Source organism: Hemicordylus capensis, chromosome 2, assembly GCF_027244095.1.
Source record: "Hemicordylus capensis ecotype Gifberg chromosome 2, rHemCap1.1.pri, whole genome shotgun sequence".
NCBI lineage: Eukaryota > Metazoa > Chordata > Lepidosauria > Squamata > Cordylidae > Hemicordylus > Hemicordylus capensis.
In genome coordinates this window covers 46,091,281-46,114,848 of record NC_069658.1, presented here as the reverse complement: position 1 = coordinate 46,114,848, position 23,568 = coordinate 46,091,281, and the positions used below count along the sequence as shown (strand labels likewise).

The following is a 23,568-nucleotide window of genomic DNA, read 5'->3' as shown; positions in this document are numbered from 1 at the left end:
AGATGGGGAGAATGACACCTTTGACCTAAACTGCATGTGTGTTTATTTATTTGTACTTCAGCCCTGTATCTTGTTTCATTAATTGCTGATGTGGGTGGGAAGAACTGATCCAGATCAGGACCTTGTCAGGAGCAAAAAGTAAAAGCTACCAACTCATGCTATGGTCCCAGTCCAGGTCAGACCCACCTCCTCCTATTTTGTAAGAAAACAAAAACTGATTCATGCAGAGTCAATGCATGCCTGGAACATAATAAAGCTGCTCTCAGGAGCAACGTAATCCAGGCTAGGGCAGCCCAGCCTGGGTTAGGGCTGCTTGTGTGCAGCACCAGGAGCCACGCTGTTACCAAGATGTTTGGGGGCTCCCATTAGCACCCCTACACCTGATTTTGAGCTACCAGGGCTTGTCGTTTCCACTTTGTCTCTTTGAACTCACAGGATCGTGGGCTCACCATTTGCTTTCATGAACTAACTCATGAGGGTATGTCACTTGGCTGATAGCATGGGGAAAGGTAACTCCTGGTCAAGTCTAACTCTCAACTGAAAGAGGCCTATTCCTCTGCTTTCCTCTCTGATTTCAGCACAAGCGAGGAAGCTGAAGTAGACAAGAGTTAATTAAGTGCTATTCTTCTAACAGGAACAGCCAAATGCACCCCTCCATGTTAGCCCATCCAATTAGCTTCGAGCATATCGCCACAGGCTCATCTCACTAACAAGAAGCATTAATGGTTGGCTCGAGAGGTATGCTTGTTAAAACATCCCAGCACCTATCAAGGTCTTCCTGACCACACAAGATAAGCTCTAATGCACTCATTTCACTCCATCCTGCACAGGTTTCTCAACCTATTCACTCCATTGTGCTGGTAGAGCACACCCAGCAAAGTTTGAACAGGAGAAAATGTATTATTTTATCCTATAATGTATGTCACCCTTTTCAACAGAAAGGTATGGTCAACATTTGGCCCCAGGGCAAGATGTGGCCTATTTCTGTCCCCAAGACCACCAAGCAGTGTGTCTCTTCTCTAGATTCACCCATTGTGTTTTCATGTTTCTGGGCATCAGCTATATCATCTTGCTGTGCCTTGGCTCTCGTGCCCATCCCGCTTTTCACTTCCAGACCGGCCCTGCTCCCAGGCCTGATCTCTGCAGCACACTTGGTTACATTGAGAGACTGGTCCCCTGAGATCAGACCTCCTTTGGACTTTTCCTGGCTCCCTGACCCTCAGGTCCCCACTCCTGCTTTCTGCCTTCCTGCCTGTCCCAGAGGGAAGAGGTCCCTCGACATCGGTTGAGCAACAAGTGTCCAAACACACCACCAGAAAGGAAGTGAGGTATACTAATCTTCACTCCTAAATCTCTTGCTCCTATCTCTCCGTGCTCTATAACTTTAAAGTCTAAAGCTGTTCTCTAAGACCATGTCTCTGGTCAGCCTTGAGTGGATTTAATTCAGAACTTAAGCTTAAACATCTCTTTGTGAGCTTCAATTTAGTACTATTAATATTGTTAGCTTGGTTAGTTAATATTGTGTTGCTTGCTAATCAAGATTTTCTTTTGGTACCCCAAACCCCAAATAAACATCATTGTATTTGACTTCAACTCTCTGTCAGTCATTTCCAAGACCAAAACTTTGCCCAAATTTATTCTGAAATGAGCTGCTCTCTCTAGAGTTGCTGATTTCCCACACAAGCCCAAAGGATTGTCAGGGGTGGTTTACCAATATCCCAAGAGCAGTTTCATTAACAGAAAGGGTAAAGAATTCGGGCAGTAAGTCCAATTTAAGAGTTAGGGTTAGGATCAGCATCATGTGCTGGAGAGTCAGTACAGTACTAGAGTTATTTGGTTTAAGAAAGTTTAGCTAGACGAGCTGTCTGTTAAGCTCTTGTTGCATCCCCAAGTTGCTTTAAGTTAAATGTATATTGGCGATGTCTTAGTCCCCTTGCCACTAGAGCCCTTGTCCGCAGCACTTCTCTAATGAAGCCTGCAAACTAGTAAAACATCGCAATACACATTCAACTGAGAGAAACTTAGGGATGCAACAAGCGCTTAATGGACAGCTGGCTGCCTACGAGCAGCCTAACCCCCCATTGAAGCCTGGCCTTTAGCTGAGGTTAAGTGTGGGAGTGCAACTTTAACTCCGGCGCCAGGATCGTGTGTGTGCTTGGGCTGTTGGCAAGGTTGCGTGGTGCATTGTGGGATATGTGGAGACTGGGACGCATCGTCCCAACCTCTGGAGATCTGCGCTCTGTGCAGCACAGTACAGATTGTGTGGGTGTGCAGTCCACACTTTCCACCAATGTTTCAGGATCATCGGGGGGGGGGAGATTTGCGCAGCCTTCCACCCACCCTCACTCCTGGTCATGTTATTTGCCCCTTAGACTACTGTGAGGATTACAAAAGAAGCTTATGTGAAGCTTGGTAAATGCTTGTAATATGCTACATAAATGCTATGTGTTAAGTCAGGGATGGGTGTGAAGGATAAGTAGCCCAATCCTGGACATGTCAACAGGACCAAGTACTCCTCAGCAATAAAGCTACAAGAAGTTGATCTGAGGCTTAACACCACAAACTGGCCCTAGGATGCCAAACGGAAACATAGTTTAGTAGTCTGCACAAGTTGCTGAAGATGTACACGGGTTTGTTTTGTTTTGAGTCCATTGAAAGGATCACTATGAGCATGAGTCTGAAAACTGCTGGCAGAAGGAGGAAGATGAAAAAGTAAAAAAGGCTACATTTTAAAACAAAAGGAAATCAATGAAGCAACATGAGCCATTGTGGGAATAAATAAATTCATGGGTTCTTCCTAAACTCGATTCATGAAAGAGAAGTCCTTCTTCATATCTTGTGGCACCCTCTTGTGGTAATTAAGAGTTATAACAGGTTCAGCTTTCCCTTTTCATATAGTACTTTTGTGCCTGAAATCTGCACCCGTTGAAGTTCTGCCTAACAAGCAGCAGTGAAAAACAGTACAAAGCTCCTGTTAAATGAAAGCCTTACTTACTGCCATATTTCCAGTTTAGATTCTGCACTAAATCGGAAATACAGGAGACAATCCCAGGAGACAGGTTAAAGCTGCATGATGACACCACAGTTTGAGCTTCCAGAGATTCAGCAGGCAAACCATGGTTTAGAGCTACTTCTCTGCTTTTGTTTCCCATCAGCTTCACAAATCCACCCACATCTCTATGACTCAGCAGCATTTTGAGACAGAACAACCCTAACTGTTTGCCCATGGTCTGTGAATTCAGTGATAAGACTAACAAACCACAGACAGTACAAACTGTGACTTGCAAACCAGCTTCAGATTGCCGTTTGTCAATCTTAACCAAACCATGGTTTGTGGGGAGGGTTGTGCTTAGACATTAAAACAAACCATGAGGCTATTCACACGATTGCCTTCGCTAGCCCGATTTTCTACAATCGTGAGAACCAGCGGGCTTGTCTGTGAGCCCGGTGGTTCTTGAGCGGGTAACCTGCTCAAGTAGCCTGCCCCTTAAACCAGTTTTTGGGATTGTGAGTAGCCGCAGCATGGCTCTGCGCTGCAGCTACTCATGAGTAGACCCTCCCGGCTCGGGGGTCTCTCCAGTACGCCCTGTGCACTCGCACAGGGCATACTGGAGCTTCCGGGGGCCACGCAGCCCCCAAACTCCCCAGCCCCTGCCAGCTTCGTCACAAAGCTGGCAGTTGTGTAGGTGGCCAATCCAGCCACCCAGACAGGTCTGCCCGATCGTCTGCGGGGAGAGCTTAGCCCGCTCTCTCTGCAAACCCGGACAAAGCGGGTCGTGAGACCCGCCTTCATGTTTTAGCTAGCCAGAACATGGTTTTACATTATGCCAGAACACAATCACAGTATTTTAATGGTCAGACTTTCATTGCTTGCTTGGCGTATCTGCTAGTAATATTTTTGTGTAAAACAGATTATCTCTGCCTAGTTTAAGAGAGCCTTTTAAAGTGTGCAATAGGTTTATTTGCCAACTGGCAGAATTTCAGAATGCATATAGGCAAAACAGTTGCTGGGACTCGTATTTGAAAATGAACCTTACTATGTTTGTTTTGTAAGGGAACATACCAAGAAAGCATTCCAAGACTCTCACATTTTCCCCCCTGTACCAGTGTACACACATAAAGACACATATATACCATTGTGTGTGTAAATATTGTGCACATCTCTCTTTTGCAGGTATGCATGGTAAGAAGCCTTGAACAAGGTCCTTAATGCATGTTGTACATGCAGAAAAACAGAAGTGTCCATTATGATCTATGGGACATTATTGTGTATATTGGATGTGTTTTATTGTATATTGCTATTTGCTTTGAGTACTTTGGAAAAAGTCATCTAAAAATGTACAAAATAAGTAACTTCATAGGTACACATATTTTTAATATACTATGTAAGAGTTCATGTGTGAAGCAGGCTTCTAACTGCTAGTCAATAGCAATTTCATCTACAAGTAGGATTAATTAGAGATGTACTTTATCAATGCAAGTACACAATATGCTGCAAATCGCCTTATCACACATCAGGGCTTCAGCAAAACAAAACAACTTGTGTTTCTCCAAATCAATTTCCCATCATGATGGGAAAAGATGCATACATGATCTTCAGTTGTAGTCGGGTCTCATACTGTATCAAATACTGAGAACATCTACAGCACTGCACAGATTCCAAAGGAGTTATTATTGTACATAGGGATGCTTATGAAATGCTTCCCATCTGAATTTCTTCAAAACTTGGGTTCAAAATTTCCTGGCCTGAAGCAGCACAAATGGACTGTAATCTGCCTTTTATTATTTTTTCATTCTGAATTTTTTTCTGAGTGCTATGATATGTGGTAGGTCACTGATTTCAGCTCAATTGCCACCCCCACCCCCCACCAAAGAGACCGATACACCAGCGCATGTATGCATTAACTAAGTCACAGTGCAAAAAGGAATCCTGATGCAATCAAATATCAAAATTCCTTTCTGTGCTTTGATTCAATCAATGTGCATATGGACTAGTGTGCAAAGGTAACCTGTAAGAAAAAGCGATATGAAGTGAAAACTGGCAAACTCCACAGGAGTTAATTACAAAGTTAATTGTAGAATATCTCCAAGTTAAACCAGAAGACATGCAGACCTGATCATGGAGCAGAGCAAACCCATGAAACAGCAGTAGAATGGCACTGAACTGTCTTGGATACCACTCTTATAACCCAGAGAGTCTTTGGGTTACTCTCTGTGTGAGCCTACCACAGGTGGGTCCTTGTCCTCAAATGCCTGAGAACCCTCAGATTCCAGAATGAAATCTATCGCTGTTAGCTTGCCACAGCTAACATGAGTGCCTTGGAAGCCCAGGGCACTCCTTTACCATCTATGGGCACATGGAGTGCCACAAACCTTGGAATTTGGTGCCAGGTTGGCACCTTGCTGCCTGTCTGTGCCAAAGTAAAGTCATCCTTTTGGCATTGCACACATAGGAAGCTGCCATATACTTAGTCAGACCATAGGTCCATCTGGCTCAGTATTGTCTTCACAGACTGGCAGTGGCTTCTCCAAGGTGGCAGGCAGGACTCTCTCTCAGCCCTATCTTGGAGAGGCCAGGGAGGGAACTTGAAACCTTCTGCTCTTCCCAGAGCAGCTCCATCCCCTAAGGGGAATATCTTAGTGCTCACACATCAAGTCTTCCATTCAGATGCAACCAGGGCGGACCCTGCTTAGCTAAGGGGACATGCCATGCTTGCTACCACAAGACCAGCTCTCCCCTCTGCACAAATTAGCAGATACAAGACAGCTACTAAAGCTGTTCTCTTTCTCCCTTGCCTCTCCTCCTCCTGTCTACATTCCAACACCCGCCAACCACTAAGAGCCTTCACTCCCTCACTCCCACTTCTTTACCTTGTCCAGAGAGCTGCCTTAAGAACATAAGAACAGCCCTGCTGGATCAGGCCCAAGGCCCATCTAGTCCAGCATCCAGTTTTACACAGTGGCCCACCAGATACCACTGGAAGCCTACAGGCAGGAGTTGAGGGCATGCCCTCTCTTGTACTGTTACTCCCCTGCAACTGTGCAACTTCACTTCCTGTGCACGCACACACACACACACACACACACACACACACACACACACACAGTTGTCAAGGTTGTCTAATACCACCATTTACATTATGCCTCTGCTTTGTCGATAAAGTTAGTTTCAAAAGCCTTGTCTCAAGCCTGCTGCTCCTCTGGGATACCCTAACCTTGGCATTTGCATGTGTCTAGGCTGCAGCCCATTTGCTATTCATGGTTGCATGTTTGGTTTTGAGCAAAGTTAGCCCATGTTAGTCCAAAAGCATAGCTACACATATGTGTAGCCAACATATGCGCGAGCAAGCACTGTAACAGTATATGGCATACTTGGCTTAGCAGTTTAGAGAAAACTGCTGCTATGTGCTTATATCCAGTTCATTATTTAGTCTTACCTGTAGAGAAGATGAGAATGGTGTTATCCCAAAGTCCATACTTCTTCAAGGCCATAGTGACATTTCCTACAGCCTCATCCATAGCCGATACCATCCCTGCATATGTGCGTCTCTTTTTGTCTTGGATAAATGAGTATGGTTCAGTGTACTTCTCAGGTACTTGAAGAGGGTCATGGACGGATTGCAGAGCAAGGTAGAGAAAGAGAGGCTATTTAAAAAAACAACACAAAACACAAATGACTGAAAAACACACACCACAGTTTTAAATGCAATAATCAAAAGAGCAAGAATAGCAGAAACAGCTATCATCTACAACAGTCTTGCCTTCCTTCCGTCTTCGTTTATTAGGGATATATTATCTGGAATGTGACAGAAAGCCTCTCTATTTATATTTTTGTTAAGTTGTAATAATGATCTAGCCACACACATGGAATTCTTTTTTGTTGTTGTTCCCCATTAGAAAAACCTGGGGATATTCAGAATGGTAGCAAGCCAACAGAATGCAACTGAGGTTGCACTGGTATTGCAGAAATTTAGTTTTCTCCAGAGGATCAGCTCCTTGGCACATACATGGAGCTCCTTCCTATATTATCCTCACAACTACCCCATTATGAGATTAGGCTGAGAGAGAGTGCTGGCTCAGTGATCTTCACAGCTGAACAAGGAACTGAACTAAAGTTCCCACAGCCAAGTTTCACACCACAGTGGTTCTAATTGAAGGTGCAGATGGATGATACTGGTGTAAGTATTCAGGGCAGGGTCTTTGCTGCTGAGATCAGGAGATACTGTAAAAAGCTAATATTGGATTGACCTATAATTGCAAACATTTACTAGTATTTATTTACAGCATTTCCAAACTACTATTCCAAGTAGCTCAGAGTGGCAGCCAGAAAAATTGTCCAGCAAATTCCATGAAGCCGAATGCAATTTTTTTGTTACAGAAGGCTGGTTCAGATGTACCGCAGAGCCAGGTTTACATCCTGATTTTGTGTAACGTCCCTGAGCCTTAGGAGTGCACATTCCCCCGCTCCCCTGCCCATGCAAGAGTAGGAAGAATTCTGATTCTGGTTATTGCGACTGAATCTTGGGTTCGGATCCTGGTTTATTTCAGAAGTTCAGTTCGAATAAGCCAGGATTTCTCACTTAGGATGTAATGAGCAAGCTGGGCTTGTTCCTACCCAGAATCAGAAGTAGAATTATTGCAAGTCTCACAAAGGCAGAGGAGGGGCAAGCGTGCTCCCCTGTGGTTCAGGGATATCACATGAAGCCAGGATCTGCCTCTGAGTTATATATGAACAGGCCCACTGACTCCATTCTGTATTGTGCGATAGTCTTGTTGATAACTATTTTTAGCTGTTCTATAAGCCTATACTTAATACTGTAGATCAAATTCCTGCCTTGTTATGACCTATGGTTAAACACAAAGATTGAGAAGTAAGCAATAGAAGCCAATAGTGACAACATAGCTTATCACTAGAATAAATGCATATACAGGTCATGAGAAAGCAATTAAGTCACAGCCTCTCCCTGGCTGAATTGTCCCCTGAAGAAAGAAAAAGGAAACCTTCACCTGCTTGGAGATACTTTTCAGGGACAAGCTAAGGAAGATTCTTACAGGGAGGGAGCTCCACATCTCTGGTGTGACAACAGAAAATACTCTGGCTGCTGCAGACCCTCAAAGATATCACATAATGACAATATGGGATCCACAGTAAGGCCTTTTCGCCTGATCTTAAAGGGCACAGGGCTTCAGGAAGGAACAGTAATTATGTCATCATCTAAGAAAAAATATTCCTCCTTTTCTAGAAAGAATTCTTCTTTTGTAGTGTACTTCTCCCTGCACAGATATTAATTCTTTTTTATTCCACCTTTTTATGTGGAGTTTTGGTATTATACAATGCACTAGTAGTCACTGTAGATCCAAATGCTCCAATGATGCATTCAATAATAAGCATCTAAGCTTATTGATTACAATGGGACTAAGCACATGTAACTAGGCCTGATGTTTAATTGGAAATGCATCAACATGTATTAATTCTAATTTGTGGTTTTAAAAAAGAGAGAGATTTGTTCTGAAAATATGTTGCATAAAGTGATTTACGTTACAATATAAAATATGTGTTTTCAGTGGCAAACAAATATTTCAAATAAATAACAAAAGTGATACCTTCTCAGTTTTATGATTAGCTATAAGATCTAGAGCTCGTTCTGTAAATATATTAGTAGAGTACATGTTTTTAAATCCAACTGCAACTTCTTCTCCATCTCGAAAATCAAGTGCACATCGTGATACATTCTTTGACACAATTTTCACACAGTGCTCATGAGTGTAGTAATCTTCACTTCCAAGAAGATAACCTAGAAACAAGAAAAAAGGGAAAGTGATCAATCATGTTACACTTTCAGGAAGAGACCTCTTAAAGCTAGAAATGACAGCAAAGTTCACAGTTCCCTTGTTAAGTCAGTGAAAGGTGGGACCTGCTTAGTTCGTATACTTTTTTTAAAAAAATTGCCTAACAGAATGATATTTATAAAACACTAAGAGCCATTTAGCAACACATCTTAACCTAAATATTGAACAAAAACAAACCATTAACAGATGCATACTTGGTAATGTTTAAAAGCCGACCAAAGAGATATTGAAATTGGCAAAGGCATCTAAGATATTGAAACTGAAATTATGTAGTGTCAGAGGCAAGAACAGCAGCAACCAAGATAGGTTTTTTTAAATTAGCATTGTTTGATAAACGGAAAAATGCTTGCAGGAATAGGTGAAGCTAATACTGCTGTGCTATTTATATTCACAGAATATCATCACATTGATAAGAACATTTTTCATGCAAGCTGTGTGAAAACTTCCAGTCTGCTGCTGACACCAACTGGTGATTGAGACTGTCTCTTTAAAATAAGTGGTTCCTATTTCCAAACAAAACAGTGTAATTCTAATAACATCTTTCTACAACTAGTTTGGGGTGGCCAATAAGTAGTATTTTATTATTGTTGTTGTTGCTGTTAGTAGTTGCAACTGATGCATTAAGGTGACATGTAAGATCTTGACAACTGGAACAGTGGCACAAACACAATAGAAACCTGAGTTGTTAAAATTGCACATCTCTGCATAGAGAAGCAACACTTTATAATCATTCAAAAATACATTGAGGAAAAAGGAAGCCCCAGCTAGACCAACATTGCTGTAACACTCCAATATAATCCATCCTTGTGTCTCCCTCTGACTTTTGCAATGTTCAGATCCCTACTCTTGTCATTTTCCTCACCAAACCCCAATACCTATTTGCAGTCAACAGCCTATATGACGTGCAAGGCAATGCCAGCATTATTGATCAGCGGTTGTGCTCATTAAAAGCCAGCTCCAGCAGTGTTGTGCAACTATGTAAAACCATGTGCACACATTTGCACAACATAATTTATGTAGATTCCATCATCTACCAGGTAGGTCAATTTTCCATTACAATTCATAACTGCCTGTCTAGAACATTTAAATAACTGAAGCCACCAAGGGCATAAGAGCAAAGGGACATAGCTAAGCCAAAGCAGGCAATCTCTACCCTACACTGGTGGATTTGAACTCAAGAGATACAGTCACTCTTATACTAATGCTGTGCTCCATTCAAGGCAAACACATTCATTTATGGTTACTGATCTCCACTAAACAATGGCTGACATTTAGACTAATGAAGTGCTAGTACACCAACCCTGTGCTTGCACTACTGAGGGGCAATTTTAATCAATCTCCCCTTCCCTCTGAAGGTGACTGTGACTCCCCAAAATCGGTTCCTGGGTGCTGCACAGCCCTCAGGGACATATTTTTGGGAGCCACAGTCTGCTTCAGAGGGAAGGGGAGATTAATTTCAAAAATATAATTTTAAAAGATCACCTCTTCCCCCAGATTCAGCATGTTAGCAGAACGAGCAGTGCCTTAGTTGGATGTCAGCCAATATTTCTGAAAGGAAACATGCTGAAGTTTCAGGAAAAGCAAATCCAGAGTAGGCATACAGAGAGAGAGGGGGGGAGAGGGAGAGAGAGAGAGAGAGAGAGAGGGGGAGAGGGAGAGAGAGAGAGAGAACACACGTGTTTTTCTCTTAATGTTAGAGAAAACTTCATGAAACTATATTTGTGGTCTTGTGTGATTTATCTCAGTCACCCCTACAGAAGCCAATATTTCAGGAGTGTAATGCTGTAGGCCTAGGCCAGGCCTGCTCAACTTAGGCCCCCCAGTTGTTGTTGTTGTTGTTTTGTCTACAACTCCCATAATCCCTAATCACAGCAGCCAATAGCCAGGAATTATGGTAGCTGTAGGCCAACATCTGCAGGAGGGCCGGAGCAGCCCTGGCCTAGGCTATACCACTCAAGTGAATAGCTCTCTTTGCCTACGCACCTACAGCTGTACGCAAACAGTGAGATCACTGTATTCAACAGATCTGGTCCATGACAGGTTAGTTTCCATGTCCTTCGTAGCCATCTCTGTGCAGAGATAAATGGCCAGTGGTAACAATGTGCAGGGTGTATCTTAGTGATAGAGCACAAGCACTGGCTATTTAAGGCCTGAAAGTCAGTGTAAAGGATTTCTGGACCAAGGGTCCTGGGGCAGTGGTACTCAAACTGGTCCTTGGCTGCGATCACAGATAGAAGCAAACCAATATCTTCTTAGCCACATGAAACACCCCATAATCACATGTGAATGCAGGTAAAAGTCAGATAAGCAAATAAAGCTGCCTTATACCAAATCAGACAATTAAGCTCAGTATTGTCTACCTTGACTCACAGCAACTATCCAGGGTCTTGACAGGGGAGGCCTCTGGCAACCTTAGCTGGAGATGCCAGGAATTGAACCTGGGAACTTCTGTATACAAAGCATGTGTTCTGCCCTTGAGCTACAGCTCCACTGCTACCAAGTCCTCTGTACTTCAGGCAGGGCTTATTAGGGTCCGCCCACATATCGAACTTATTTTCTTTCTTTCTTCTTTTTTGACATTAAATGGAAAGGGGCTGCCTGGGACCCTGGCACAGAGCGAGAAGATATTTAACCCCCCCCCCCTTTTGCACCATGGCTCTGATGAAAATGCCCCATTCGGCATCTATTAACCCCAGGAAAGAAGTTCCCATTTATGCCAATGGGAGTTTCCCTCCTGAGGCAAACAATAGCTTCAGGATGGGGCATTTTCATTGGGACTGCAACTACTACTTTAATGAGTTTCTCCCCCGACCCTCTCTCTCTCTCCCACACCCACACACAAAACTCTAATGATGGTGCATGCAGGGGCGTAGCTATAATTGAGCGAAAGGGTTCAAAGAACACGGGGCCCCAGATCCTGAGGGCCCTCCAGCTCCATCCCTCCTTATTTTCTTCATTGTCTCCCTCATTCTGGTGGGCTGCCAGAGAGAGGGATGAACATAGGCCCCCTCTCCCCTAGCTACGCCCCTGGGTGCATGTGTGATCTTGCTTTAGCGACAGGTACACTCTATGCCTTTGTTCTTCCCATGAGGTTTCCACCATTTCCCTACAACTATTAAGCCACAGGAAAACAGCATCCTAAATAAAGAAAGCAGGGGTAAAATGAGTGTTGCTTACCAAAGTAAGTATCAAACCCTCTGCGGGTTGGAAGGCATTCTTTTCTGTACATGCCAAGATGCCACTTACCCACCATGTGGGTAACATATCCTGCTTCCTTGAGTAGCTCAGGCAGAAGTTTTTCATTCAGTGGAACACAGCTAGGTTGACATGGCCAAATTATCTCATGCTGCAAACCTGTATGGATCTAAAGCAAATAAGGGTACTTAATATACTATTTACAACATAATGTTCGAACAATCCTATCTAGAACAGCATATTTATCTTTATCTTTAGTGGGGGGAGGGGAATCTTAAAATGTTTCCAAAATCAATCAATGTAATGTACAACATATCACATCAGAAGAGTATAACAAACAGCAGTGTATTTGGAGAGGTGGGGGAGAGATCATTTAAATACATTTGTAGGACATCAGCACTATGGATCTAAATAATAGAGGGCAAAACTCAGTATTGCTAGTTTTATCACACAAATTACTGGGGTGGGAGAGGACAGGGGAGTCCTTTGAATGACTTGAAGAATAGGGCTGCCAACTGATAAAGAAAAATTAGTTGCATGAGTTTTAGTCGATTAATTAAGTCAACAGAAGGGAGAAAGCCTCTTCTGAGATGGTGCCTACCTTCTACAGTTTTTATCAGTTCCTGTATTTAAAAAGTACCTCTTCTCTCTTCCTTTTGCCTCCCAGATTTACTGAACAGCTAAATGCCATATGGGGGTGCATGGGCAGGTATGCTGGGATTAAAATAGGGAATATGTTTAAATGAATACAAAAAACAATACATGCATTGCTAGAGCAAGGTATTAAAGCAGATTATTAGTGTTAAGATCATATTAGCACTCATATCATTTTAATGCCTATATTAGCATTATGTCAAGATGTCAACATGGTACCAATCATTGGCGGGGGGGGAGGGAATTATAGGAGAACCTTGTTATTTGTGGAACCACTATTCATGGTTCCACGTATCTGTGAAGCGTCCAATAGACACCCATTTCCACTATCCATGGATATGACAGGGTTAAAACCCATGTACCCGCAGTTCCTAGAGGGCCAGAAGTGACCATGGAGGTCACTTCTGCCCTCCATTTTGTCTTGAGGAGCCATTTTGTGGCTGTCTGGCAAAAATTCTGCAGATTCTTTTGTGGGAATCAGAGGCATTTCTTCCTTTGAGGGGCACTCCTGGGCACATGGGGGACCTACAGAATATGCCACAGTACCTTCTGGGCCATTTTGGTGGCATTTTAAAATAATTTTTCCCTCCACCCTGGAGCCTAACCCCCTTTCCCCATAGCCCTACTGCTTCATTAGTTGTGGTAGTAGATGAGGAACAGATCCCCCATGAATAATGAGGTTTGCCGTACTAGTTAAGGTACACATTAGTGTATCTACCATGTATCTACACATGTCAGATACAATATGAACAAGAAGGGTAATGTAGGAATTACATGATCTTCCACTATGGACCATCCACTAGGGTAGATGAGACATAGCATAAAGAAAGTACACAAGAACAAGTGTAGAAGTGGCAACACAATTCTGCTTGTGACTCCAAGCAGAAAAGCAGCTTGGAGTCAAACAAGAATTACTTCTGGAACTGCTTGAAATCTCATTATCATGAAGTTTGTCATTCAGAAGCAAGTAGAGGGCAGGCAGCTGGGATGGTGAGGAAGAGGATCATCTTTATTCACCTATACTTTACTCTCAACTCCCCTATTCTAAACAGTGTATCTCACACCCCATGTATAATTTTCTCTCAAATTTCTCTTGTGGTTCTCTCAAAGTGCTTTCCAAAGTTGCAAGCTTTAATTAAATGCAAATCTATTTCCAGTTTCAGGACAGCAAATAACATGAAGTGGTTTGTTCTATGAAGTGACAAATATATGTATCTAATTTTTCCAGTCATAGCTCAATTCACCCCCTGCTTTTGCAGTGTGGTTTTTAAAAGGGGAATACCAAATGCATCATAATTAGCCAACATTATATCATTTAGCAAAATGCAGTGATTTTTGCCAGCGAAACATAATAATTGAAAGAGCCAGGGAGCTTGAAGAATACGCAAACAGAGGATTCTATCTGGCTCTAGAAAACAAAGGAACAAGGGAGCTACTGAAACTGAACATAAATATAAAACAAAAATATGAAGTTAAAAGAAAATTCACTGTTATTGCCAAAAAGCTAGAGCATATTATTTTACCTTCATTTACAGATGACCCACCAGGCATTTAGCAATAGCCAAACTGCATTTCCTGAACAGCTAAATTTACCCAAAGCTCTAAAGAAAACAGAGGATCAGTTTACATTGCTTAGTGTGCCTCATTCAAGTAAACATTACTGTCAGATACATATTGCACATAATTTTTACATAAGGTAATACAGAGGTGTTTCAGTCTTCTAGTTCTGTTTTACTTGGGAGAAGGCTGACAAGTAGATCTCCAGAACTGCCACATGCAATTCTGTGCATAGTGAGCCAACACTGGATTTATTATCCGTCATAAGCCAGACATACCAGGCATACCATCAATAAAACTTTCTGGATTTGCCATTGGTTGTTTGATTTTTTTTTTTTAATGATCATAAACGGGGGAGACAGACAAGAGAGAGTTGCTATTGGACTATTTGTATGTAAAATAAATGAAAATGCTGTATAACCATCAACTGTTCCATCATCAGATTCTCTAGCCAGTAACAGAGATGCAGTGTCATTTGCTAGGGAAGGGGCAAGCATCTGGCATAAGGTTTTGCTTTTTTGTTTTGGACAACTGATAAAGGCAGTCAATATCACTAGCCAAAGCAGTAAAATATCAATTTTCATTTTTGATTGGAAAGCAGATGGCTAGGCTGAAATGGCAGAGGCAGCGCCATTTCAGGAAATTAAAAAGGCCTGGGAAAATATAAATGTGAATGTCAGAGGGACCAAAATGACTAACACCCCAGTCCTACAGACTGCCCCAAACAGCAAGAACTCCAAAATAACCATTTGCAGCAAAAGCGTGATTCTGTACATGGACTTCAGGAGTAAAATGAATTTCCCCTTGCACTGGCACCAGGAAATGTGGAGGCTCACTTTTCTTGCAAGTCTGGGGCACAGCAGGGATAAACAGCAGAGGGATGATCACACTAGAGTGACTCTAGTTAAAAAGTTCTATTCTGCTGAAGGAAAGCACTTTTGCTTCCTCTGTATATTTATACATCTAGCACACATTTTCTTACACTGAGTTATGACGGGGCAAACCTTCAGCATACTCTTTGTCTCCTCCCTCCCTTCCCCCATCAGCAAAGGATAATTTGCTGATGGGGGAAGGGAGCCTTGCTGATGGGAGAAGGGGGCCCTGTCTGGCTTTCATGAGGAGAAGCCACACCCCTAAAGATAATGACATCTGGTGCTGTCTGACAACTCATTTCCTGAAGGGGAGCTATTTCCCCTAGGTTCCCCATAGGGCCCCCAAGGGCAGCAGCAGAGACAGAACTCCAGAAAGCAGAGGAGGAGGATTTAACATTATGTTTCTCAGCATTTCCCTAGGCTGTTCCAATGCCAAAGACTAGTGAAGAGTTGCATTATATCAGCCTGTGTGGGAAGCCCTGCCCCCGAAGTGACAGTAAAGTCTAGTGATGCCTTGCAGGACACTTCCAGGCGATTTCCACTGGGCTCCCTACAAGGACCTTATAAGGACAGCAGTAGCAATGTGCATGAACAGGTTCGGAGGTCCTTTTCCAGACCTCCAAACCGGTCCGGTGGATGGCTGGTTCAGAGGTGGCGGGTGGTGGGTTTACCTTTAAGGAGCAGGGAGGGTGCTCTTACACACACACACCCTCCACGTTTTCCCCACCGGCGTTGTGCTCAAAATCACTGGCATGGGGTGGCAGCGTACCCTCTGGCTACCCAGGTCAGCATCAGACCAGGAGTGGCCAGAGCATATGCACTGGCCACTTCCAGTCTGATGCTGACCAGGCAGCAAGAGGGTATGCTGCAGCCCTGTGCCAGCAGTTTTGAGCACAGCACCGGGGGGGGGGGGGGAGAGAGCACCTTCCCTGCTCCTTAAAGGTAACCCCCTCTGCTGCTGAACTGGCCATCTGCCAGTTCATACACACCCCTAGAGAGCAGCTGTGGCAGAAACAGAAAGACCAAATGCTTGAGGGAAACGCTTTAGCATAATGTATCTCAGTGCTTCTCTTAGCAGTTCCATCACCACAGCTCTGTTCTGAATTGCATAATCTGTTGTAAAACAACATGAGGATCAGTTAGAGCGACAGGCAGGATAAAAGTCTTTAAAATCAATAAGTGAGGTGTGTGGCTATGGGCCTGAAGAGCCTGAGTGAAGAAGCCAATTATGAAGTAATCTCACATGTGTGTCTCCCTAATCTTTGACATCCTATGCTTCAGTTCAATGAGAATCCTAACTGCAGCTTACAATTAGAAGCAAACACACATGTTTCAGTACAAACCTAAAAACAAAGGTGATCAGCAGGAAGATCAGCGGCAATTAGCACTAAATGGAGAAGATTAAGGTCTGGGGAACCAAAAAGGTTTTTGACTGGTACCAAGCCAACAAGAGAGCCAGTGACAGTGGCAGCTAGCAGCTCTTGAGACTGGGGGTGGGAGCAGGTAATGGGCAGAGCCAGGGATAGTGAGAGGTGGAGCCAATTGTGGGTCTCTCTCTCGCCAAACCTGCCTGCATTCCTGCCACTGTCACACACACACACACACACACACGAACGCACACGCGCGCACACACACACACGCACACACCAAGCCCCACTCTCCTTTTCTCCCTCCAAGCCTTGCCATCCAGCACCCCTTTTCTCTCTCTCTCTTTCTCACCCTCTCCCTGCCCCCAGACAAAAGCAAACACAGGAAGCTCAGACTTACAACAGCCAATGAACTCTCCTGACCAGAGAGCTCCTCTCTCTCTCCCCTACTCCCCCACAACTCCCTGTTTTGCTCTTAATGGCTGAACAGCCTGCTCATCAAGCTGCTCCAGCCAGTATGATTGCTAGGGGGCACCATCCTGGCCCCACCGCCCCGAAGGCAGTACAAATTGGTGAAAAAATACAGTTCCTTTTTGCTTCAGAGGTTGTATTTTCAACCCAAATTTTACTTCCTTGAGTGGGCGATGCCAGAAGTACTGTGGGGGAAAGAGCAAAACTGCTCTCTGAACCCGGCACTGGATGGCACAGCTTCCTGCTGACAGGGATCCTGTGTGCATGCACTGCCTCCTCCTCCTCCAAAGAGTGTACAAACCCTCTATTCATACACATCTTGCTTTCATAATGATGACAATTTTGCTAGTTATGCTAGAAAAACAGAAGTCTAACACATCTCCTTCATATATATTTTGCTAAGGCATACACATGGCTAATCCCGTGTGTGGCAGCTCTCGCGAGAGTTTGCGAGCAGAAGCACTTGACTGGGCAGAGGGGATTCCATATGCAGACAGGGAGGAGGAGCCTGTGAAAGCAGAAGCACCATGGTAATTGGGCAATGGGAATTCCATATGCAGACAGGGAGGAGCCTGTGGAACTGTTGGGATTGGGCAGTGGGGATTCCATATGTAGATAAGGGGAAGGAGCCTGTGATGGTGAAGGTCAGTTGGAATGCAACCGTTAGTGGGCAGGGGTCTGCAAAGAGAGGGGTTTTGAGGTAGGAAAGAGCCCCTTCAGGAGGAGGCTGCCACTGTGTGAATTAGATAAAGAAACAAGATGAACAAGATCTGTTAACTCAGGAAGGAAAATGGAGGGGGGGGGAAGGAGAAGGAAGGAGAGGGAGGAGAAGAAAGACAGAGGGGGAAAGCAACCAGAGCAGAACGAGCAGAAGAGAGAGAGAGAGAAAAGGAGAGGAAGAGAGAAAGAAGGAAGGGTGAGGGATGAGGGCAGTGAGGAAGGGCGCTGTCAGCCACCGCCGCCGCCACTCCTGCAGGGAAGGGCACGAACGGGGTGAGGGTGGGGAGGTCTCTGGGGTTAGGGGGCTATGGCTTGGCCAATCGGTGCTAGCAACGCCGCAGCTGTGACCAAGAGGGGTGACGGGGATGGAAGCAATGGGATGATGGAGAAGGAGAAGGAGCACAGCTCAGGTGAGGGTGGAGAGATCTCTGAGGCAAGGGGGCTGAGGCGGAAGGTGAGGGGAGCAATCAAGTAGTAGCGCACAAATGCTCTGCACGAGTTAAGCTAGTTTATTCTAAAATAACATGGTCCAGTGAAGACAGCTTTCTTCTCTTTTTTGGGAGTCCACAGAAAGACAGTACAATAGGAGAAAATTAGAATATAGTTGGGTAAAAGTATTTTAGTTGTAACACCGCTGTGGCTATGTTCTTCCTGAAAGGCTAGAAAGGGTGGGAAATGGCAAGGAGAAAAGCAACACAACATAAGCTACTCAGGAGTATCTGAGTAGACATAAGCCCTATTCAGACACTATAGGGCTGGTCAGATATTTTAAGAAACATCTAAAGCAGGGTTGGAAGTCCCACCTCAGCCCCATCAGTCATCTCCAGCAACACATCTCTCATGGTTACAGCAGCATTCATCTGAAGAAGCTAATGTCATATCCATTATGGTGGACACTTCTATGATCAGGAGGCTTAGGCACTCAAGTACAGCATCTTAGGGCTTATGTTGTACAAGTACACAGATGTCTGTACACTCATACTTGTTTATGTGAGAATGACTGTACCTGCATTCCTTTTAAAAGTGAATCTGAGTACAGGTCCTTTAAATGCTAGTAAAGATATGACATATACGGCCATACCTGTTTTTAACATAACATGTGAGTAACTGTACTTCTGTACAGGTCTGTACCTGGGTACACTGTAAGAACATAAGAACAGCCCTGCTGGATCAGGCACAAGGCCCATCTAGTCCATAATCCTGTTTCTCACAGTGGCCCACCAGTTGCCACTGGAAGCCACAGACAGGAGTTGAGGGCGTGCCCTCTCACCTGCCATTACTCCCCTGCAACTGGTACTCAGAAGCATCCTGCCTTTGAGGCTGGAGGTGGCCCACAGCCCTCCAACTAGTAACCATTGATAGACCTCTCCTCCATGAAGTCATCCAAACCCCTCTTAAAGCCATCCAGGTTGTTGGCTGTCACCACATCCTGTGGCAGAGAGTTCCACAAGTGGATCACGCATTGTGTGAAAAAGTACTTCTGTTTGTTGGTCCTAGACCTCCTGGCAATCAATTTCATGCAGTGGCCCCTGGTTCTAGTGTTGTGCGAGAGGGAAAAGAATTTCTCTCTCCACTTTCTCCACACCATGCATGATTTTATAGACCTCTATCATCTCTCCCCGCAGTCATCTTTTTTCTAAACTAAAAAGCCCCAGGTGTTGTAGTCTTGCCTCATAAGAAAGATGCTCTAGGCCCCTGATCATCTTAGTTGCCCTCTTCTGTACCTTCTCCAGTTCAACAATGTCCTTTTTAAGATGCGGTGACCAGAATTGTACACAGTACTCCAAGTGTGGTCGCACCATAGTTTTGTATAAGGGCATTATAATGTTAGCCGTTTTATTTTCAATCCCCTTCCTAATGATCCCTAGCATGGAATTTGCCTTTTTCACAGCTGCCGCACATTGAGTCGACACTTTCAACGAGCTGTCCACCACAACCCCAAGATCCCTCTCCTGGTCCATCACTGACAGCTCGGATCCCATCAGCATATACTTGAAGTTGGGTTTTTTCGTCCCAATGTGCATCATTTTACACTTGCTAACATTGAACCGCATTTGCCATTTCGTTGCCCACTCCCCCAGTTTGGAGAGATCCTTTTGGAGCTGCTCACAATCCGTTTTGGATTTCACTACCCGGAAGAGTTTGGTATCATCTGCAAATTTGGCCACATCGATGCTTACCCCTGCTTCTAGATCATTTATGAATAAATTAAAAAGCACCGGTCCCAGTACAGATCCCTGGGGGACCCCACTTCTTAATTCCCTCCATTATGAAAACTCTCCATTGATACCTACCCTCTGTTTCCTGTCTTTCAACCAGTTAGCAATCCACACATGTACTTGTCCCCTTATCCCATGACCACTAAGTTTCCTCAGGAGTCTTTGATGAGGAACTTTGTCAAAAGCTTTTTGGAAGTCCAGGTAGACTATGTCAACTGGATCACCTTGATCCACACTCTCGATGACACTCTCAAAGAAGTCCAAAAGGTTGGTGAGGCAAGATTTACCTTTACGGAAGCCATGCTGGCTCACTCCCAGCAGGGCCTGTTCTTCTAGGTGCTTTACAATTTTATCCTTGAGGATGCTTTCCATCAATTTGCCTGGAACGGACGTTAGGCTAACCGGCCTGTAATTTCCTGGATCGCCCCTGGATCCCTTTTTGAAAATCGGTGTTACATTTGCTACTCTCCAGTCCTCTGGTATAGAGCCCGATTTCAGGGATAAGTTAAATATTTTAGCAAGGAAGTCGGCAGTTTCACATTTGAGTTCTTTGAGGACTCTTGGATGGATGCCATCTGGCCCTGGTGATTTGTTAGCTTTCAGTTTTTCCAGACTGTTTAGAACATCATCCCTTGTCACTTCTATCTGACTCAGCTCTCTAGCCTCCATCCCTAAAAAGCCTGGTTCAGGAACAGGTATATGCTCAGTATCCTCTGCCGTGAAGACAGATGCAAAGAACTCATTCAGCTTCTCTGCAACCTCCATATTCTCCTTAATAATCCCTTTCACTCCCTCATTGTCTAATGGTCCAACTGCCTCCCTGGCAGGTTTCCTCCTTCTGATGTACTTAAAGAAGTTTTTGTTATTCCCCTTGATACTTTTGGCTAAATGTTCCTCAAACTCTCTTTTTGCCTCCCTTATTGTCACCTTGCATTTCTTTTGCCAGAGTTTGTGTTCCTTTCTGTTCTCTTCGTTTGGACAGGCCTTCCAATTTCAGAAGGAAGTCTTCTTCCCTTTTATGGCTTCCTTGACGGTACCCATTAGCCATGCTGGCATCCTCCTGGACTTAGTGGTACCTTTCCTCCTTTTGGGTATACAATCTAACTGGGCTTCTAGTATTGTGGTTTTGAGTAAACTCCATGCACTCTGGAGCAAAGTGACTCTCCTGATTTCCCCCCTCAGCTTTCTTTTCACCATACTCCTCATTTTGGAGACGTTTCCTCTTCTGAAATTCAAAATGTCTGTGTTAGACATCCTTGGTGATTCTCTCCCCGCATGTATGCTGAATTTGATGGCATTGTGGTCACTGTTCCCTAAAGGGTCGATGACACTGACGTCACGCACCAGGTCCTGGGTGTCACTCAGAATTAGATCAAAGGTCGCCTTCTCTCTGGTTGCTTCCATGACCAACTGTTCTAGGGCACAGTCATTTAGCCTATCTAGAAATTTGACCTCTTTGTCCTGACTTGAATGTGAATTTACCCAGTCTATGTGTGGGTAATTGAAATCACCCATAATTACAGCCCTGCCTCTCCTTGATGCCTCCCTGATTTCCTCCTGCAACTCCCAGTCACTGTCGGCATTATGATCCGGAGGGCGATAGCACGTCCCCAGTAGCACGTTCCCTTTCCGGCCTTGTATAGTCACTCACAGGGTTTCTGTGGAGGACTCCAGTCCACCTAGGTTTTCTAGCTTGTTAGATTCTATCCCTTCTTTAACATACAGTGCTACCCCTCCTCCAAGGCGCCCCTCCCTGTCCTTTCTATAGAGTTTATACCCAGGGATAACAGTGTCCCACTGGTTCTCACTGTTCCACCATGTTTCTGTTATGCCCACTATATCTATTTCTGCGTTAGCAACCAAGCACTCCAGCTCACCCATCTTGGCTCGGAGGCTTCTGGCATTGGCATATAAGCACCTATATGCTGAATCTCTCCCCTGATGTATGCTATTCTTTTGACTCTTTGATCTGCTGGCACAGGCTCCTGTCTGCTCTTTATGCGGTTCTGCTCTGTCCCCTTCTGTTTTATCTGAATTCTTTGCAGCTTCACATTTTAAAGGATGGCTTTTGCCAAACAGGATACTGCCCAGCTCCCATCAGCTGTTCCCCAGGTGTCATTTTAAAAGCTGCTCTGCAACCTTTTCGATTTTAAGTGCCAGCAGTCTGGTTCCATCTTGGTTCAAGTGCAGCCCATCCCTTTTGTACAGGCCTTGCTTGCCCCAAAATGTGTCCCAGTGCCTAACAAATCTAAACCCCTCCTCCTGGCACCAATGTCTCATCCACACATTGAAACCCCTCAGCTCTGCCTGTCTCACTGTACTTGCGCGTGGAACAGGTAGCATTTCTGAGAATGCTACCTTGGTGGTCCTGGACTTCAAAATGCTACCTATCAGCCTAAATTTGGCTTCCAGGACCTCCTGACTGCATTTCCCCACATCGTTGGTGCCGATGTGCACCATGACAGCTGTCTCCTCCCCAGCACTGCCTAGGAGCCTGTCTAGACGCTGCGTAATGTCCGCAACCTTCGCACCAGGCAGGCAAGTCACCGTGAGGTCAACACGCAGGTCACAAACCCATCTCTCTATCCCTCTAATGATTGAATCACCAACTACAAGGAGGCCCTCATCCCCCAGAGGAGTATCCCCTGTGCGAGAGGATATGGGCTCATCATCCACAGAAGGGGTCTGTTCTAAAGGAGCATTTCCCTCTTCCTCAGACCGATGTCCTCCTTGCCCAAGACCTTCATTCTCCCTGACAGCAGAGGAGCTACCAGCCCTGGAGTGGGATGCCTCTATCACATCCCTGAAGGTCTCATCCACATGCCTCTCTGAGCTTCTCCAGATCCGCCACCTTGGTCTCGAGGGAACGGATTTGTTCCCTGAGAGCCAGGAGCTCCTTGCACCAAGCACACACCCATGACTTCTGCCCATAGGGCAAACAGTCATACATGTGGCACTCTGTGCAATACACTGGGAAGTGCCCCTTCCCCTGCTGACCTATCTTCATACTGTTTTTGTTGGCTGTTTACAGTATTTAGGGAGCTTATTGTCCATATATTAGATAGTTTATTAGGATAGCTGTAATGGTCAACTATTTAACTGTCCAAACAGCCTTTCCCAAGAATATGAGGGAAATGAGGGAGGGATATGTACTTACGTTCTCTTCTCCACCAGGCTCCTTGTGATCCTTGTGATCGCAGGGGCTTGTTCCAGGCTCCCCCGCACACTTCCCGCTAAACTCCTGCAAAACTCCTACGTCCTGTTTGCTATCCCCGTTCGCTATGCTCTCGGGCCTTCACCTCATATGTAGAGTAGCCTTCCAACTGTCACACAGGTTGTGAGTCAAAGGAAAGGAATGTGGGGCCTCGCCCAGCCCTAGCTGACTCCACCCCCTCCAGGCAGCCACTAAGTAAACATTGGAGTTAGGTAAGAACTCCTAGCCCTGTGATATCTTAACCCTAACAAGTAACACACACACAGAGATAGAGAGACTAAGACCTACCCCTTAAAGAGAAACAGCCCCTGCAAAACTCCCCTCTTCCTGTTAGTTTGTTTGAAGGGGAAAAGGCTAGATGTTTAGAAAGGCTTGCTCACCTTCTCAGCTGTGTCTGCTCTTCCCAGAGTAGCCTTCCAACTGTATGCTCATTGTATGAGGAGAGGAGA

General features: G+C 44.7%; 1 protein-coding gene across 9 annotated transcripts in view; it reads right to left on the bottom strand.

Annotated features, from left to right (window-relative positions):
* Positions 1-23,568, bottom strand: part of ARSB (arylsulfatase B) — a 294,461-nt gene that overhangs the window by 264,176 nt on the left and 6,717 nt on the right. For 7 of the 9 annotated variants that reach the window (XR_008315997.1, XM_053295445.1, XM_053295442.1 and 4 more), the window contains exons 2-4: positions 12,028-12,214; positions 8,605-8,795; positions 6,438-6,645 (exon numbers count right to left, since the gene is read on the bottom strand). Coding sequence is in view for 8 of the 9 variants with exons in the window: in XM_053295442.1 (XP_053151417.1) it covers positions 6,438-6,645; positions 8,605-8,795; positions 12,028-12,214 (586 nt within the window). In the remaining variant the exon portion in view is untranslated. Of the gene's footprint in view, positions 1-6,437; positions 6,646-8,604; positions 8,796-12,027; positions 12,215-14,222; positions 14,301-23,062; positions 23,174-23,568 lie in introns of those variants that run through there. The other 2 variants (XM_053295440.1, XM_053295444.1) reach the window with 2 other exon arrangements.